This window comes from Pan paniscus, chromosome X (genome assembly GCF_029289425.2).
Source record: "Pan paniscus chromosome X, NHGRI_mPanPan1-v2.0_pri, whole genome shotgun sequence".
NCBI lineage: Eukaryota > Metazoa > Chordata > Mammalia > Primates > Hominidae > Pan > Pan paniscus.
The window spans coordinates 57,697,900-57,717,185 of NC_073272.2; the positions used below are offsets into that span (position 1 = coordinate 57,697,900).

Sequence of the window (19,286 nt, forward strand, 5' to 3'; positions counted from 1 at the left end):
GATAATAGCTAACTGAGAGTGTTCTATATGCCAGGATTTGTTTTAAGTGTATTTACATGTACAGTTATTCATCCCTTAATGAAGGGGATATGTTCTGCAAAATACATCCTTAGACAATTTTTACACTGTGTGAATATCATAGAATGTACTAACATAAACCTAGATGGTATAATCTACTACAACCTAGGCTATATGGTATAGCTTATTGCTCCTAGGCTACAAACTTCTATAGCATGTTACTGTACTGGACACTGTAGGCAGTTGTAGCATAATGGTATATATTTGTGTATCTAAACATAGAAAAGGCACAGTTAAAATATGGCATAAAAGATTTTAAAATGGTGTACCTGAACACCACTTAACATGAAGGAAACTTGCAGAACTAGAAGTTGCTCTGAGTAAGTCACTTAGTGAGTAGCGAGTGAATGTTAAGGCCTAGGACATTACTGTACCTTACTTTAGACTTTTTAAACAGTGTACACTAGGCTACACTAAATTTATAAACAATTTTTTCTTATAAATTAACCTTAGCTTACTATAACTTTTTTAGCTTAAAACACAAATCCTGTACAGCTGTACAAAAATATTTTATTTCTTTGTATTCTTATTTTATAAGCTTTTTTCTATTGTTAATTTTTTTTTTTTTTTTTGCTTTTTACAAGTTTTTGTTAAAAACTAAGACACAAAGACACATCAGCCTAGGCCTATGAGGGTCAAGATCATCAATATCACTGTCTTCTACCTTATATCTTGTCCCACTGGAAGGTCTTCAGGGGTAATAACATGCATGGAGCTGCCGTCTGGTATGACAACAATACCTTCTTCTGGGATACCTCCTGAAAGACCTGCCTGAGAATGTTTTATAATTAACTTTTTTTTAGTAAGTAGAAGGAGTACACTCTAAAATGATGATAGAATGTATAGTGTAGTAAATACAGAAAACAATAACATAGTCATTTATTATCATTGTTAAGTATTACATACGTATATAATTATATTGACTGACAGCACAGTCGATTTGTTTACACCAGCATCACCACAAATAAATGAGTAATGCTTTGCACTGTGACATTACAGCAGGTATGATATCACTAGGTGATAGGAATTTTTTAGCTCTGTTATGATTGTATAGAATCATTGTCGTATCTATGAGAACACTTGGACACAGGAAGGGGAACATCACACACTGGGGCCTGTCATGGGGTGGGGGGAGAGCGGAGGGATAGCATTAGGAGATATACCTAATGTAAATGACGAGTTAATGGGTGCAGCACACCAACATGGCACATGGATACATATGTAACAAACCTGCACGTTGTGCACGTGTACCCTAGAACTTAAAGTATGAAAAAAAAAAAAGAATCAGTGTCGTATCTGTGGGTCATCGTTGACTGAAACGTCATTACATGGCATATGAATGTATTAACATGGAATGTTCACATTAACTCTGTTAAGGCAATACCGTGTTCCCCTCTTTTGGCAGGTGAAGAAACTGAGGTTCATAGAAGCTAATATAGCCTCTCAGAATCACTCTGCTTCCTCAACTCTGCTGTTTCTTAATCCGTAGGAATCGAAGAACAGATTGGAGTTGGCTCTCTTAAGTTGTACTTGCTAGAAATAATGAAGCCTGTTGAAGGTGTTGTGTGAATGCAGAGGGAGAATCGAATCTTCTCCACTCCTACGCATGTTTCTGGCAGCAACAAAGAAAGCTCTCCTGGCGTTTTGGTGCCCCCCTGTGGGCTGTATGAGAGTTACCTGACCTCACATTGTTTTTCCACCATCACACCTCCTTTTCCTGTCTTAGAAATCAGAAAAAGCTTAGCTACCCTCTCTACCACCTCTCACTTCATAGTTAATTACACCTCAGGCATCTTTCATGCATAAATTCTCTAATTTTCTTTCGTTCTTTTCCACCCTTTTCCAATTTCTGTACTTGAGAAAACACATTCCCTCACTCTCCTTTTCTGTCACTGTCATCAAAAACCTTCGAAAATGTGATTAAACACCTACCATGTACCAGGCAATGTTCTAGGGCCTTGGAATACATTAGTGAAAAAAACAAAGATGAAAGTATCTGCCTGCAAGGAGCTCAGATTCTATTGGAAGTCAGTTTTCTTAATTCTGGCTTCTACTATTCTTATTACTTACTACAGTTCCTCCATTAACCTGTTAAAAGAGAAACTTTAGACAAATTACACTTAACAGTTTAATCGAGCAAAGAATGATTCATGAATCAGGCAGCCCCCAGAAGAAATAATAGATTCAGAGCAACTCTGGGGCTGCCATGTAGTCAGATAATATTTATGGACAGAAAATGGAAATGAGGTACAGAAACAGCTGGATTGGTTATATCTCAGTATTTGCCTTATTCAAACACTTCAAGTTGTTGACTGCCTGTAATTGGCTGAAACTCTGTGATTGGCGCAACAGTAAATTACACTGTCTACACATCCAGTTAGGTTATGGTTCATTATGGATGGGGAAACCTTTAGGCTGAACTTGAAATATGTAAGGAGGAAGCTTTAAGCTAACCTTAATTTAACAAACCCCACCCCCAAGTTCCATGGAAGCCTTAGGGTTCTGCAGAGGATAGTCTGAAATCTTTTAATCATAGATGGACAAGTTGTGGCTTAGGAAAAAAAAGGCCTTGCCAAAGATTATGGGATGTGAGTGCTGCACATCTAACTCCCAGAAAATCTGGTTGAGGAAGAAAGCTAGTAGGTGCTTCTAGTATGAATGACTGATGGTTTAAGGCAGCTGAATTAAGACACTAATTCCTTTTTTTAAGAGGAAAAACTAAAGAAGAAAGAGAAAACTGTTTTTATTACCCCATCTGGCTTGCAGATTTAAGAGACGTAGACAGATAAAATACGTCTCTAGAGAGATTTGGCCTTGATGTGTAAATAAGTTCACTCGGGTAAATATATATATAGGAGCTTGGAACTCCTTCAAGCAAGAACTAGACCAGGAAGGTAGAATACTGAAAACTGTAGCTATACTGATGTTCCTCTGAAGGCAGAGCATGTTGGAGAAATAGGAAGAAACAGATTACCTGCATGCAGTTTGGTGGAGGGGAGCAGCTAATATTATTGGGGAAAAGTTAGGGCCATCTTGATGAGTAAAATAAATCAGAAGGTTTCAATGACTTATCAGTATCTGGTAAGCACTGAAAGATAAAGGTCATAGAACACACATAACATTAATGGCATATTTATGCATATAGTGGGTTAGATTTTATTCTGAAAGTTGTCTTTTCCTTTTCTCTTTTCCAGATATGGATAAACTCATAAACAACTTGGAGGTCCAACTTAATTCAGAAGGTGGCTCAATGCAGGTATTCAAGCAGGTCAGTTATCAGGAAAATAGGGTGCTAATATTGGGCCATAATAGTATTGAATACCTGGTAGTGATTACAGAATTTAAACTCATTTTTCTTTCCATAACATGTTTGGGGATTGAGAAGAGGTGAAGGAAGACATATTTCTAGAAAGTATATGAATGCCTTGGTTTCATATTCAGCTGGGGAGTAGATCTGGCCTAAAAGAAACATAGCCTCTGGAATCAAGGCTATAAAGACAAGAGTAGACCTTTAGTAGACAATAGCAACTATTTATATAGCACTATTTCATATTTCAGATAGGATGAAGATTAAATGCATTGTCTTATTTAATCTTCACCATAATCCTGTTGAACAGTGTATTAATTAGTATTCTCCAGAGAAACAGAACCAACAGGATATGTGTGTATGGTGTATGTGTGTGTGTATGCATATATGTACATGGAGAGAGAGAGAGAGAGATTTCAAGAAATTGGCTCATTAGATTGTGGAGGCATGGCAAGTCCAAAACCCCATCAGGGGTAGGCTGGCAGGCTGGAGATTCAGAAGGAGTTACAGTTTGAGTCCAAAAGCAGATTGTGAGAAGAATTCTTTCTTGCTCTATGGAGGACAGTCTTTGTTTTAAAAACTAAGGTCTTCAACTGATTGGATGAGGACCACTCACATTATAGAGAGTAATGTGCCCTATTTAAAGTACAATGTTTTAAATGTTGGTCTCATCCAAAAAAATACCTTCACAGAAACATCTAGAATAATGTTTGACCAAATATCTGGGCACTGTAGCCCAGCCAAGTTGTCACATAAAATTAACCATCATTATTCTTAGTTTCCCCATTTGATGGAAAATAAAACTGGCCTTGAACACTCCAAGAATTAGGATTCGAAACAGGTTATCTGGATTTTATGTCCCAGGGCTCTGTGCTAGATGTTGAAGTCCCGTCTTTCTTGGGGTTGCAAATTCACTGCATGAGTGAAACTCAAATACAGTCAAAATTAACCTTGAAAATCCTTAAATCACCTATAGACTTGAGTATACAGTGTTGTATATACAATACTTGTCTGTTTCTTTATTTAATTCATCAGATAAAGTTGGTTACATTTAGGAATCTTTTTGTTATAATTTCAACTTTTATTTTTTGTATTTTTAAATATTTATTTATTTATTTATTTATTTATTTATTTATTTATTTGAGACGGAGTCTCGCTTTGTCACCCAGGATGGAGTGCAGTGGCACAATCTTGGCTCACTGCATCCTCTGCCTTCCAGGTTCAAGCTATTCTTCTGCCTCAGCCTCCTGAGTAGCTGGGACTACAGGCACGCACCACCATGCCTGGCTAATTTTTGTATTTTTAGTAGGGACAGGGTTTCACCATATTGGCCAGGCTGGTCTCAAACTCCTGACCTCATGATCCGCCCACCTCGGCCTCCCAAAGTGCTGGGATTATAGGTGTGAGCCACCGTACCTGGCCTTATTTTTAATTTTTGTAGGTACATAGTAGGCGTATATATTTATGGGATACATTGAGATGTTTTCATACAGGCATGCAATGTGAAATAATCACATTATGGAGAATGGGGTATCCATCCCTGCAGCATTTATCCTTTGTGTTACAAACAATGCAATTACACTCTTTTAGATATTTTTTAAGTGTACAATTATTATTGACTCTAGTCACCCTATCGTGCTATCAAATAGTAGGTCTTATTTGTTATTTCCAACTTTTTTTTTTTTGAGATGGAGTCTCTCTCTGTTGCCCAGGCTGGAGTACAGTGGTGGCTTCTCAGCTCACTGCAACCTCCGCCTCCCAGATTCAAGCAATTCTCTTGCCTCAGCCTCCTGAGTAGCTAGGACTACAGGCACATGCCACCACGCCCAGCTAATTTTTTGTATTTTTAGTAGAGACAGGGTTTCACCATGTTGGCCAGGCTGGTCTCAAAATCCTGACCTCAGGTGATCTGCCCATGTCGGCCTCCCAAAGTGCTGGGGATTACAGGAGAGAGCCACTGCACCCAGACAATTTCTAACTATTTTTTCATACACATTCACCATGACCACCTCCTCCTCAACACCCCACTGCCCTTCCCAGCCTCTGGTAACCATCCTTCTACTCTCTATGTCCATGAGTTCAATGGTTTCGATTTTTAGATCCCACAAATAAATAAGAACATGTGATATTTGTCTTTCTATACCTGACTTATTTCACTGAACATAATAATCTCCAGTTCCACCCATGTTATTGCAAATGACAGGATCTCATTCTTTTTATGGCTGAATAGTACTCCATTGTGTATCTGTAACACATTTGCTTTATCCATTCATCTGTTGATGAATACTTAGGTTGCTTCCAAATCTTAGCTATTGTGAATAGTGCTGCAACAAACATGGAAGTGCAGATATCTCTTTGATATACTGATTTCCTTTCTTTTTGGTATATACCCAGCAGTGGGATTGCTGGATCATATAGTAGCTCAATTTTCAATTTTTTTGAGGAACCTCCAAACTGTTCTCCATAGTGGCTGTACTAATTTACATTCCCACCAACAGTGCACAAGTGTTTTCTTTTCTCCACATCCTCACCAGTATTTATTATTGCCTATCTCTTGGATAAAAGCCATTTTAAATATCTCATTGTAGTTTTGATTTACATTTCTCTGATGATCACCGATGTTGAGCACCTTTTCATATACCTGTTTGCCATTTGTATGTCTTCTTTTGAGAAATGTCTATTCAAATGTTTTACCCATTTTTAAATTGAATTATTAGACTTTTTTCTATTGAGTTGTTTGAGCTCATTATATATTCTGGTGATTAATCTGTTGTCAGATGGGTAGTTTACAAATATTTTCTCCCAATCTATGGGTTGTCTCTTCACTTTGTTGATTGAATCCTTTGCTTTGCAGAAGCTTTTTAATTGATGTGATCCCATTTGTTCCTGTTTGCTTTGGTTGCCTGTGTTTGTGGGGTATTGCTCAAGAAATTTTTGCCCAGACCAATGTCCTGGAGATTTTCCCAAATATTTTCTGCAGCAGTTTCATAGTTTGAGGTCTTAGATTTAACTCTTTAATCCATTTTAATTTAATTTTTGTATATGGTTAGAGATAGGGTTCTGGTTTCATTGTTCTGCATATGGATATCCAGGTTTTCCAGCACCATTTATTGAAGAGACCACGCATTCCCCAATGTATGTTCCTGGCACCTTTGTAAAAAATGAATTCTTTGTAGATGTATGGCTTTATTTCTGGGTTCTCTATTTTGTTCCATTGCACTGTATGTTTGTTTTCATGCCAATACAATGCCATTTTGGTTACTATAGCTCTGTAGTATAACTTCAAGTCAGGTAATGTGATTCCTTCAGTTTTGTTCTTTTTGCTTAGGATAACAGGCTATTCTCGGTATTTGTGGTTTGATATAAATTTTCGGATTTCATTTTTCTATTTTTGTACATAATGTCTTTTTTTCTTTTTCTTTTTTTTTTTTTTTTTTTTTTTGAGATGTTTTCTCACTCTGTTGCCCAGGCCGGAGTGCAGTGGCACAATCTTGGCTCATTGCAACCTTCACCTCCTGGCTTCCAGCAATTCTTGTGCCTCAGCCTCCCAAGTAGCAGGGACTATGGGCATGTGCCACCATGCCCAGCTAATTTTTTTTTTTTTTTTTGGCAGAGACGGGGTTTCACCATGTTAACCAGACTGGTCCTGAACTCCTAACCTGAAGTGATCCACCCACTTCTTTGTGTTCCCAAAGTGTGTCAACAGTGAACAATCTGACAAAGCAACACTTTGCTTCCCAAAGTGTTGGGAATCCCAAAGTTGAGATTACAGACATGAGCCACCGCGCCCAGACAAGAATGTCATTGGTATTTTGATAGGGATTTTATTGAATCTGTATTGTGTTTTAGGTAGTATTGAAGCAGGATATTTCCTTGACCCCTTCGTGGGTGGGAACTGGAGTGCACTGGTGCTGGATCTAGCTGGCGCTTTGGCACTAGCAGGGGCGAATTCCACTCACTTAAACCTGCTGTGTTCTACCCCTTGTGGGAGGGGAATCACAGGTCAGTGGGTGCAGGAGCCGGGGTGAGTGCCTTTGGGCACCGGCAGGAGCAAAACTCTATGCGCACCCCACAGCAGAGTCTGGGGGGCGGGGTGCCTGCGACCCTTGAAGCCCCAGAAGGAGTGTTACAGTACCCTTTTAGCTTTGCTGTTTGCAGATGGCTTAAGCATTAACAGCTCACCAGAGGGTCAGTGTGACAGCCTTCTGCACCCACACTGAAGTTCTTGTCTGGCATCCAGGAGGAATGAGGTTACACAATGAATCAAAGGTGGTTAATGTGGGGGATTTTATTGCTGATCAAAGTGGCTATCAGTGGGAGGGGGAGCTGAAAAGGGAATGGAGTGGGAAGGTAATCTTCCCCTGGATTCCAGCTGTCCCCATCTGGACTCCTCTCCAAAGCTATGCCATCAAGCTGTCCCTCTGAAGTCAAGCCACTTCTCTCCAACATCCAACTATAATCTCCAACGTTTAGCTGCTTCTCCTCTTTCTGCCAGCTGAGCCTGGGTTTTTATGGGCACAGGATAGGGGGCAGGGTCAACCATGGGTGGTTTTGGAAAAGGCAACATTCAAGCAGGAAAACAGAAATATAAGTTCTCACTTTGGACTGTGGTTCCAGGCTTCAGGGTGGGGCCCTCACCAGGGACCTGCCCACTTCTGCCTAGAATTTCCCTGCCTCCTGTCCCTCTCAGTATGGACATTTCAACAATATTGATTCTTCCAATCCATGAACATAGAATATTTTTCCATTTTTTGATGTCCTCTTCAATTTCTTTCATCAGTGTTTTATAGTTTTCATTGTAGACATCTCCCACTTCTTTGGTTAATTTGTAGGTATTTAATTTTATGTGTGGCTATTGTAAACAGGTTTACTTTTTTATTTCTTTTTCAGATTGTTCACTGTTGACATAAAGATGCTACTGATTTGATTAGTTTGATTTTCTATACTGCAACTTTACTGAATTTGTTTATGGGTTCTAATAGTTTTTTGTGGAGTTTTTAGGTTTTTCCAAATATAGGATCATATCATCTGCAAACAAAAATAATTTGACTTCTTTTTTTCCAATTTGAATGCCCTTTATATCTTTCTCTTTTCTGATGGCTCTAGCCAGGACTTCCAATACTATGTGGAATAACAGTGTTGACAATGGGCATCCTTGACATGTGCCAGGTCTTAGAGGAAAGGTTTTCAGTTTTTCCCCATTCGATATGATACTAGCTGTGGGTCTGTTTTATATGGCTTTTATTATGCTGAGGTGTTACTTGTATCCCCAGTTTTTTGAAGGGATGTTGAATTTTATCAAATGCTTTTTCAGCATCAATTGAAATAATCATGGTCTTTAATCCTTCATTCTGTTGATATTATGTATCACATTGATTGATTTGTGTGTTGAACTGTCTTTGCACCCAGTGATCCCACTTGGTCAGGATGAAGGATCTTTCTAATATATTGTTGAATTTGGTTTGCCAGTAGCTTGTTGAGGATTTTTGCATCAGTATTCATCAGAGATATAGGCCTGTAATTTTCTTTTTTTGAAGTGTCTTTGTCTGGTTTTGGTATCAGGGTAATACTGGCCTTGTAGAATGAGTTTGGAAATAGTTCCTCCTCTATTTTTCAGAATAGTTTCAGTAGAATTGGTATGAGCTCTTCTTTAAATGTTTGGTAGAATTCAGCTGTGAAGCCATCAGGTCCTGGGCTTTTCTTTACTAGGAGACTTTTTATTATGGCTTCAATCTCATTACTTGTTATTGGTCTGTTCATGTTTTGGATTTCATGGTTCAATCTTGGTAGGTTATATGTGTCTAGGAATTTGTCCATTTTTTTCTAGATTTTTCAATTCATTGACATGTAATTGCTCATAGTGGCTACTAATGATCCTTTGAATTTCTGCAATATCAGTTGTAATGTCTCCTTTTTCATTTCTGATATTATTTATTTGGATCTTCTCTCTTTTTTTCTCATTAGCCTGGCTAAAGGTTTGTCAATTTTGTTTAACTTTTCAAAAAACAACTTTTTGTTTCACTGATCTTTTGTATTTTATTTCAAATTCTTTTAATTCTCCTCTCATCTTTGTTATTTCTTCTACTAATTTTGGGTTTGGTTTGCTCTTGTTTTTCTATTTTTTTTCCAACAGAATATGCAAGTATCATTGCTTTTCTAGGTCTTTAAGATGAATTATTAGATTGTCTGTTTGAAGTTTTTTCTGTCTTCTGATGTAGGCACTTACAGCTATAAAACTTCCCTCTTATGACTGTTTTTGCTATATTCCATAGGTTTCGATATGTTGTTTTCCATTATCATTTGTTTCAAGAAATTTTTCAATTTTCTTCTTAATTTCTTCATTGACTCACTGGTCATTCAGGAGCAATTTTTGTTGTAGTTGGTTTTTTTGTTTGTTTGTGACGGAGTTTCACTGTTGTTGCCCAGGCTGGAGTGAAATGGTGTGATCTCAGCTCACTGCAACTTCTGCCTCCTGAGTTCAAGTGATTTTCCTGCCTCAGGCTCCCAAATAGCTGGGATTACAGGCATGCGCCACCACACCCGGCTAATTTTGTATTTTTAGTAGAGACGGGGTTTCTCCATGTTGGTCAGGCTGGTCTCGAACTCCCAACCTCAGGTGATCTGTCTGCCTCGGCCTCCCAAAGTGCTGGGATTACAGGCGTGAGCCACCATGCCTGGCAGGAGCATATTTTTTAATTTCCCTAATTAAATTAAAGTTTAATAATATTATTAAACATTAATAAATTAATGTTTTATAATACTACTGGTGTATGGTGTTTGTATAGTTTCCTAAATTCCTCTTGTTATTAATTTCTAGTTTTATTCTATTGTGGTCAGAGAAGATGCTTGATGTTATTTCAGGTTTTCTGAGTGTCTTAAGGTGTGTTTTGTCACCTAACATATAGTCTGTCACTGAGAATGATCCTTGTGCTGGGGAAAACAATGTGTATTCTTCGGCCATTGGATGAAATGTTCTGTAAATATATATTGGATCCATTTGGTCTATAGTGCAGATTAAGTCTGATGTTTCTTTGTTGAGTGTCTTCAACTTTTATTTTAGATTCAGGGGATACATGTGCAGGTTTGTTACATGGGTGTATTGTGTGATGCCGAGGTTTGGGATATGGATGATCTTGTCACCATGGTAGTGAGCATAGTATTCAATGGTTTTTCAACCCTTGTTCTCCTCTCTCCCTCCTTCTTCTAGTAGTACCCAGTGTCTATTTTTGCCATCTTTATGTCCATGAGTACCCAACGTTTAGCTCTCATAAATAAGAACATGCAGTATTTGGTTTCCTGTTCCTGCATTAATTCCCTTAGGAGAATAGCCTCTAGCTGTATCCATATTGCTGCAAAAGACATGATTTTGTTCTTATTTATGTCTACATAGTATTCCATGGTATATCTTTACCACATTTTCTTGATCCATTCCGCCATCGATGGGCGCCTACGTTGATTTCATGTCTTTGCTATTGTGAATAATGCTGTGATGAACATATAAGTGCAGGTATATTTTTGGTAGAATGATTTATTTTCTTTTGTATATATACCGAGTAATAGGATTGTTGGGTCAAATGGTAGTTCTGTATTAAGTTCCTTGAGAAATCTAGGAGTCAGTTTTAAAAATTGTTCTCAATCATTGTTTGGCCCATGGTGTATAAATGAATTTGCTTAAGTTGCATATGCATATGGATGAGAATCCTTTGTACTGTTTTAATGATATTTAGCCCTATTTGATGTCCCATTTACCTTAATCGTAGCTTTTGCGTTTAGGAATTATTAGCACATCAAAACTTGCTAATTGTTGGAAAACTTCTGCCTGTTGCTAGAGCTTACTCATAGTTAATACCAAGAGGAAGCTGAGTATAAGTAGTATTAGATAAAAATCTATTGTACTTGTAATAAAAAATACTCTATGAAATGTCGTTGAGCGTGCATAGCTACCTTTGTTGTTGTTGTTGTTGTTGTTTTGAGATGGAGTCTTGCTCTGTCACCCAGGCTTGAGTGCAGTGGCGTGATCTCGGTTCACCGCAAGCTCCGCCTCCTGCGTTCACGCCATTCTCCTGCCTCAGCCTCCCAAGTAGCTGGGACCACAGGCGCCTGCCACCACACCTGGCTAATTTTGTTTTGTACTGTTAGTAGAGACAGGGTTTCACCATGTTAGCCAGGATGGTCTCGATCTCCTGACCTCGTGATCTGCCAGCCTCGGCCTCCCAAAGTGCTGGGATTACAGGCGTGAGCCACCGCACCTGGCCAAAGCTACCTTATTTTGAGATCTCAGTGTACCTAAGTATAATTCTAGAAATGTTTTTCTATGCATTCTTTAGGTATACTGAACTTCCAGAATTTGGAGGCACTTTGAAATTGGTTCAATGTGTAGAAAAGTCTGGATAGTAAGGGATCTAAGCACTTTTTTTGTTTGTTTCTTGGCATTTCCAGGATATCTTATTTTTAGAAAAGCTTGAGTGCTTGTGATACATGGAAACAGCACACTGGCCATGTCTCAGGTGACAAGGGCCAGGAGTTTGTGTTCTATAACTATGCAATGCTGGCATCATTCTAGTGTGGAGAAGCCTCCTGGTTTGATTCATTATAGGATTTGTTTATGTCAAAAGTTAGGACTAGTGGGTGAGTGTGTAGCTCAGGGCACACATGCTGCTCTCCCTTCTCTAAATTTCTGTATCAACATACCATGCAGTGAAAGAGCATTTGGTTGTCACCTGCCCTTTATTTTTCGTTTCTGATTACTTCCTACAAGTGGGATGTCTTGGTCAAAATGTATGAGCAGTGTTAGGGTTAAATTTTATCATACATGTCTCTCCTTTACCCTAATTTAATATTGTTAATATTTGGCACATATTTTCACACAGCCTAATTCTCTCTCTCTCTCTCCCCCCATTTTATTACTATTGTAAGTTGCATCAAGAAACTTTACCCCTAAATTATTCTGCATGCATCACCTACAAATAATGACATTGTCCTACATAACTACATCAGCACTGTCACGCCCAAGAAAATGAACAATATTTCCATGATACTATCTAACTGGCCCATACCTTTCTTTTTTTTCCTTCTCTTTTTTTAAAGCTGGGCTGCTTTCTCAGGGTTCATACATTTCTGTGCCACTTTTCCCCACACTGTTTTTTCTACATGGATTGTGCCTCAGTGAGCTCGTATAGCTCACCAAACTCTTTACTTTTCTTAGGGCTCAAATTCCAATTGTACCTCTTCCATGAAACATACACAGAAAACCCCAACTGTCTCGAATCTCTAGTGAAATCATGCTCCTGGAACACTAAATTATCTGTATTAGTCACTAATGTGGTACCTGTTCTCTATTGTCAACTGCTTTATGTAAATATCTCTTGTCTCCCCAGTAATATTTTTTGTCTCCCAAACTTCAATTATTTACTTACCACTTTCACGATTTTTGCCACATCCTTGCCATCAATATTATTTACATACTTTAAAATTATTTAAATAAATAAATAAATAAATCTATATTAGTTTTGTCCTAAGCTATCTGGAGAATTCTCGGTTTGATGTGAAGTATTACTTTCCTAGAATTGCTGAAGCAAACTACCACAAACTAGGTGGGTTAAAACAAGAGAAATGTGTTCTCTCACTGTTCTGGAGGCCAGAAATCTGAAATCAAGTTATTGTCAGGGTCATGCTGCCTCTGAAGGCTTTAGTGAAGAATCTTTTCCTTGCCTCTTCCAGCTTCTGGTACATATAGGTATTCTTTGGCTTGTAGCCCCATCACCCCACTGTCAGCCTGCATCTTCACATTACCTTCTCCTCTGTGGCTCTGTACGTTATTCCTCTGTATGTCTCTTATAAGGACACTAGTCATTGAATTTAGGGCCCACCCAGATAATCCAGCAGGATCTCTTCAAGATCTTTAATTACATCTGCAAAGATACTTTTTCCAAAAAGACTCTGGGAATTGAGGTGTAGACGAGTGTTTTTGAGGGTCACCATTCAGCCCACTACAATGTGTTATATATATTTTCCAATGTACAGTACAATAGAGTAAGCATAAATATTAAAATAAAATAACTTCATCCATGTATTACCCAAAAACAACCTTAGATTCTTTGAGAAACAAAAACTGATTTAGTATTTTTCACATTTTCTATAGTTTTGTGCTAGGTACTAAGCAAATACCTAGTGAACAAATATATGCACACATATACATATGTACATACATTTGTACATTTATGATCTCATTTTGCCTGATTGTGGCTACTACCATCCCAATCTCTTAAAATTGCCGGGTTTGTTAGATTAAGTCTAGGTTTCTAATAATACCCATCTCCATCCACCGCTCCATTTTCTAATACCCAAACAGATAATGCTCTTATTGGAAAAAGAATTGAGTTTTAGAAGGTTAAACAGACTTTTTGACCTAAACAATGAATGTGTATAATACATGTGTGCATATGTATCCAGGCATAAAACTAATTGGTTTAACCCAGAGCAAAGCTGGAAGGTACCTGTTTACAAAAACAGGTTTCCTCTTTCTGTTTGGGAGGAACCTAGGCTTTATCGTGTTTCTATAACATCCCTTCCTCTCCTTCCACCTATTGTGCTGTATATAGTATTTTGTTCTTCATTTCTAATCTTGCATTACCACTTTCAAGCTCCACATCAGAGCTGTTTCAAATACATGAAAAATGGAAACTTTGTAACAGTTGATTCCACTGATTCTCAGGGCCTCTCTACCTATCTTAATCAAATGCTTAAATATTTGTGAAATTAACCAACTTTTCTCAGAGTTTATTTCTAGAATTGAGAGGGGTGTTTCCTAAGAACCGAAAGGGTCTCATCTTTAGTAATATATGAATAAATAACTATTTTTATATTTTTTTGTCCACTCAAATTGGCTTAAGGAAACCTGATAAGGATTCTGGGTATTTGAGGAGTAGCACTGTGGAAATTAAAGCTTGTCTTCAAACCACTCCTAAGTTTCTTTGTTTTCTTTCATGCACAACCTTCTTCATAGATTCAGAAATCCGGAAATTCAGGATAAAGTCTTAAAATAGCAAATGGGGAAAGTAGCTATTCTCTTTGATAGTGATTGACTAGAGAACACTTAAAAACTGAAGCCATCACACCACACTAAAAATGAAGAAAGATTACTTTAAAAGAAAAATCTGATGACAGAACAATCCTCAGATGAGTTTCAAACCTGAAGTGATTGTATTCAATGAAGCATGAAATAGGTAGCCATCCTGAGTCATCTTAGTGAGGATTCTTAAAATCACCAAAATTCTAGGGACAAAAACTCACTCAATCAAGACTTGAAGGTCTTCTTCAGAACCTTCAAGCATAATATGCTATCTATAAAGATAAGGTAAAGCAAATAGGGTGTTGGGTTTTTTTTTTAACCATAGGGAGGGTTATATTCAAACTATGGAATAAGTTAGACTGTATAACAATATTTTTATTAAAATTATTTTGATCATATTGAAAAAAGAATCCTCAGTGCACACAAACAAAACTTATTCACCCTGATAGTGTGTAGATATGGAATGCTTGTCTTTAAGCCACAAAGGAAGGAACAGTAAGGTCAACCTTGAGACCTACTTTTGAGAACAGTCTGTTTTCTCAAGAAAGCTTGCATTCAGAAGACAATATTTACACCCAGAAAATACTTGCTACAAGATAGATTCACTTAGACATAAGAGGCGTACTTGGGAGTGATATGTACAGAAAAAAGTATGTGACACTATGCTTTGAGGAAGTTACTATTAAGATACTAAAACCCAAACAACTCCCCTTCCAACACTTCTCTCAAAACCTTTTGATGGCAGGAGAGAAGTAATGATTGAAGCCCTGCTGCAGACAGGGTTTGGTTAAGAATTGGCAAACCACAAAATAGGTTTAGTCTATAAAAGGAGAACTAATGATGGCCTGTTGGAGCAGGACCCTGTAACACTGTATCTCATCAAGGCAATAAGAATAGACTATCAGTTCTTCAGTTTCTTGACTTTCATCAATCAGTTTCCATTTTAGATGTTCCTACGTAATGTTTTTCAATAAAATGCATACCTGCAGATCAAGTATCAGCTAAACACAAGGCCTTGAGCTAGTAACATTGTTGTAGGCAGCACTCATCTCACTGAAATGGCCTTTCTTTGGCAAAAGAGAGTAAAAGTTGCCAAAGTCGTGTTTATTTTATAGTTAGGATTCAAAGCTTCAGCTTTTTCAGGTTTCTTAGTCCAAAAAGTTCCTAAAATTTAGCTAAATCTTTTCTTAATTTCAGTGGCAAGTTGTGTTTATTTATACACCTGCACCCACAACTATATTCTTACAGAAAATGATATTACAGTGAATTATTATTATTATTATTATTTTTGTGTGACAGAGTCTCATTCTGTTGCCCAGGCTGGAGTGCAGTGACAATCCTCCTGCCTCAACCTCCAGAGTAACTGGGACTACAGGTGCATGCTACCATACCTGGCTAATTTTTGCATTTTTAGTAGAGATGGGGTTTTACCATGTTGGCCAGGCTGGTCTCGAACTCCTGACCTCAAGTGATCCACCTGCCTTGGCCTCCCAAAGTGCTGGGATTACAGGCATGAGCCACCGCGCCCACCCTACACTGAACCTCTTCTTATGCTTTCTATTGTAACTCTATTTCTCACTGTTATTGACAGCAATGATAGACTATGGAAAGAGATAACATTTTTTCTTTTGAAGATTCCTTGGATTCTATCTTTTTAATCTGGGAATGGAGCTACTCAAGTGAAGAGTTATGTGGGAAATGTAGGAAAAATAAGAGCTTAAGTTGATTTGGGGGATTCTGAGAACAGGGGAGTTTTATGTTCAGCAGAGCCAATCTTGACAACTTCCTCTCCCTGTCAACAGGATTCTACTCCCCCCTTATCTGGATGGGTCAAATCCACCCATGAGGGATGGGTTACATTTGCAGTATGTGAAACAGTGGGATAAATCACAGAAATCATGTCCTGGAGGAGCAGATTGAAGCAATGTTTGGACCACAAACAAGGGCTGAGTTGGGATAGGTGCTGGCAAATCAAGAAATCAAGAGTGTTGTAGCATAAAAGAAGGGAAAAGAAGATGGCAGTCTGGCTAAATTCTGGAGACAAAGCACGGATGGGTTTTTGGTGCCGTTACTCATTCCCAGCCTGCTCTGAGCGTTGTTGTCATGTGTTTTTGACGCAGAGTCTTGCTCTGTCACCCAGACTGGAGTGCAGTGGTGTGATTATAGCTCACTGCAGCGCTCTGAGGGTTTTTAAAATAAAGTCAGAGCAAGAAGACACTGCCTCCCCTGCCACTTATTGCTCTCTGAATTCAGACCCTTATTATCTCTCACCTAAATTTTAAAAAGTCATAAGCATAACATAATTATCACACCTTAAAATTAACAATAATTCATTAATATTGTCCAATATCCAGTCAATACTCAAATATTTTTACATGTCTCATCGAGATTTTTCCACTTGCTTTCTTTTGAATGTCTTTGAATCTAGTTTTATTCCTCTTTCAATCAATCTTCATTAAGAAGCTAGTTAAATCTCACAGAAATAGTTCTTCCCTTGTTACTCCTCTCTTCCAAACAATTATCTTCTATCACCCAACCTTTCATTGAACTCTACCTTTCCTCATCTTCCAAATATACAAAACTAAAAGTGGTTATGTTTTATATAAAGGATGTATTCCTTAACATTTTTCATAATTTAAAACTCCCATAATTCAAGTATCATGCTGATAGATAATGGAGACTTGTTTGTTTACTGGCTAAAGAGGTGGTACCACCATCTCCAAAATCATCTTCAAGATCCAGAGTGTTGCTTGGCAGTGGCATACACAGTTCGTTATATCCTTGACCTTTGAATTCATGGAATTCTTAGAAAGTTTTTAATTAGGTTGAGGCTTTATTTCATATATTACATATAAATGATCATTTATTAGTTTTTTAAAAAAAGTATTAGTTTTTTATTAAAAACTATTAGTTTTTTAAACTAATAAATGTATTTATTGGTTTTTTAAACTAATAAATGTATTTATTGGTTTTTTAAACTAATAAATTGGTTTTTTAAACTAATACATTTATTTATTAGTTTAAATCATTTATGATCATTTAGATCATTTATTAGTTTTTTTTAAAAATCCCAGAATTAAAAAGTTGCAGAGTTCAATTTTGCATATAATACAACTAACTGTATTGCAAGTTTATTTCATAGTTTATTCTATAATTATACTGTCTGTTGTTATGGCTCTATAGACAGGAATATCTTTCTTATCTCTTATCTGCCTAGAAAATTTCTATTAATTTTCTATGACTCAGCTGAAATATCACCTCCTCCTTGAAGCCTTCCCTTTCTAGTCAGAATGAGTCATTCCCTTTTGTTTTTCTAAAATGCCTTGCTTGTATGCCTGTTACATTATTTATTATGGTATGATTTATAAACTATTCACATTATTCTATCATTATATTTAATATGTTGGTATGTACTCATTGGCTGTACTTTATTGATGTGTGCTGCCACTGAGCTTATAGTAGATGCTCAGAAAGTGTTGACTTTAAATAATTTTGCAAGATTATTGTGAACGTTAAATGAAATAATTTTTAACAATTGCCGGATACAGTACCTGGTACTTACAGATAGTAAAGTTTCCCGTCTGTTTTTCTCTTTAGTTTACTCCTGCCTTATTTCTCCCAGCACCATGTATTCCTTCCATGTGAAATGAATAGAGATTTCTTTTTTACATTGCTTGCATGTCTCTTCAGGGTACTAACACTGACTTATGCATCTCTCATTTGTTTATTTATTTAAGGTCACTGCTTCTGTTCGGAACAGAGATCCCCCTGAGATAGAATACAGAAGTAATATGACTTCTCCAACACTCCTGGATGCCAACCCCATGGAGAACCCAGCACTGTTTAATGACATCAAGATTGAGCCCCCAGAAGAACTTTTGGCTAGTGATTTCAGCCTGCCCCAAGTGGAACCAGTTGACCTCTCCTTTCACAAGCCCAAGGCTCCTCTCCAGCCTGCTAGCATGCTACAAGCTCCAATACGTCCCCCCAAGCCACAGTCTTCTCCCCAGACCCTTGTGGTGTCCACGTCAACATCTGACATGAGCACTTCAGCAAACATTCCTACTGTTCTGACCCCAGGCTCTGTCCTGACCTCCTCTCAGAGCACTGGTAGCCAGCAGATCTTACATGTCATTCACACTATCCCCTCAGTCAGTCTGCCAAATAAGATGGGTGGCCTGAAGACCATCCCAGTGGTAGTGCAGTCTCTGCCCATGGTGTATACTACTTTGCCTGCAGATGGGGGCCCTGCAGCCATTACAGTCCCACTCATTGGAGGAGATGGTAAAAATGCTGGATCAGGTAAGTAACAATATTGCCTCTTTCCTGGCCTTCCTGAATCTATTCCCTTTTTGAGTCATCCTATCTCCTGTCTCTTTTCACTTCCTCCAATTATTCTTGCACACTGCTTCAAGAGTAATCTTTCAAAAGTACTGTTTTTTATGTCTTTTTAATGCTTAAGAATGTACAATGAGTCTTGATTAGACCATGCTTCTCAAACAAGTATGCATATCTATCAGTGACATATCAAACAACTTCCTGGAACTTCCACATTATTTGATATTAAATAATTTAAGCATTTTATATTTAAAATATGATTATCTTGTATTACAAAATGCAAAATTTAAAAACCTGTTAAGATAAACCACATGCTTCAAAAATAGTTGAAGCTTACTAAAGGCATCCACCCTCGGACTTTTCAGGAGAGTGTGTTTATTTTGTGCCATTCAGAATGCTTTGGTGGGAAAGTTGAGAACAATATTTCTATCTCAAACATACTTAGCCAGTATTAGCTCCTGCCTCTACCAATACTTTCCCTTTTCTCTTCCC

General features: G+C 37.7%; 1 protein-coding gene across 11 annotated transcripts in view; it reads left to right on the forward strand.

Annotated features, from left to right (window-relative positions):
- Positions 1-19,286, forward strand: part of KLF8 (KLF transcription factor 8) — a 59,717-nt gene that overhangs the window by 15,219 nt on the left and 25,212 nt on the right. For 7 of the 11 annotated variants that reach the window (XM_063601937.1, XM_055106788.2, XM_055106787.1 and 4 more), the window contains 2 exons: positions 3,273-3,346; positions 18,194-18,758. In XM_063601937.1, the coding sequence (XP_063458007.1) occupies positions 3,273-3,346; positions 18,194-18,758 (639 nt within the window). The remainder of the gene's footprint in view (positions 1-3,272; positions 3,347-18,193; positions 18,759-19,286) is intronic. The other 4 variants (XM_008959537.3, XM_057301184.1, XM_055106789.1 and 1 more) reach the window with 1 other exon arrangement.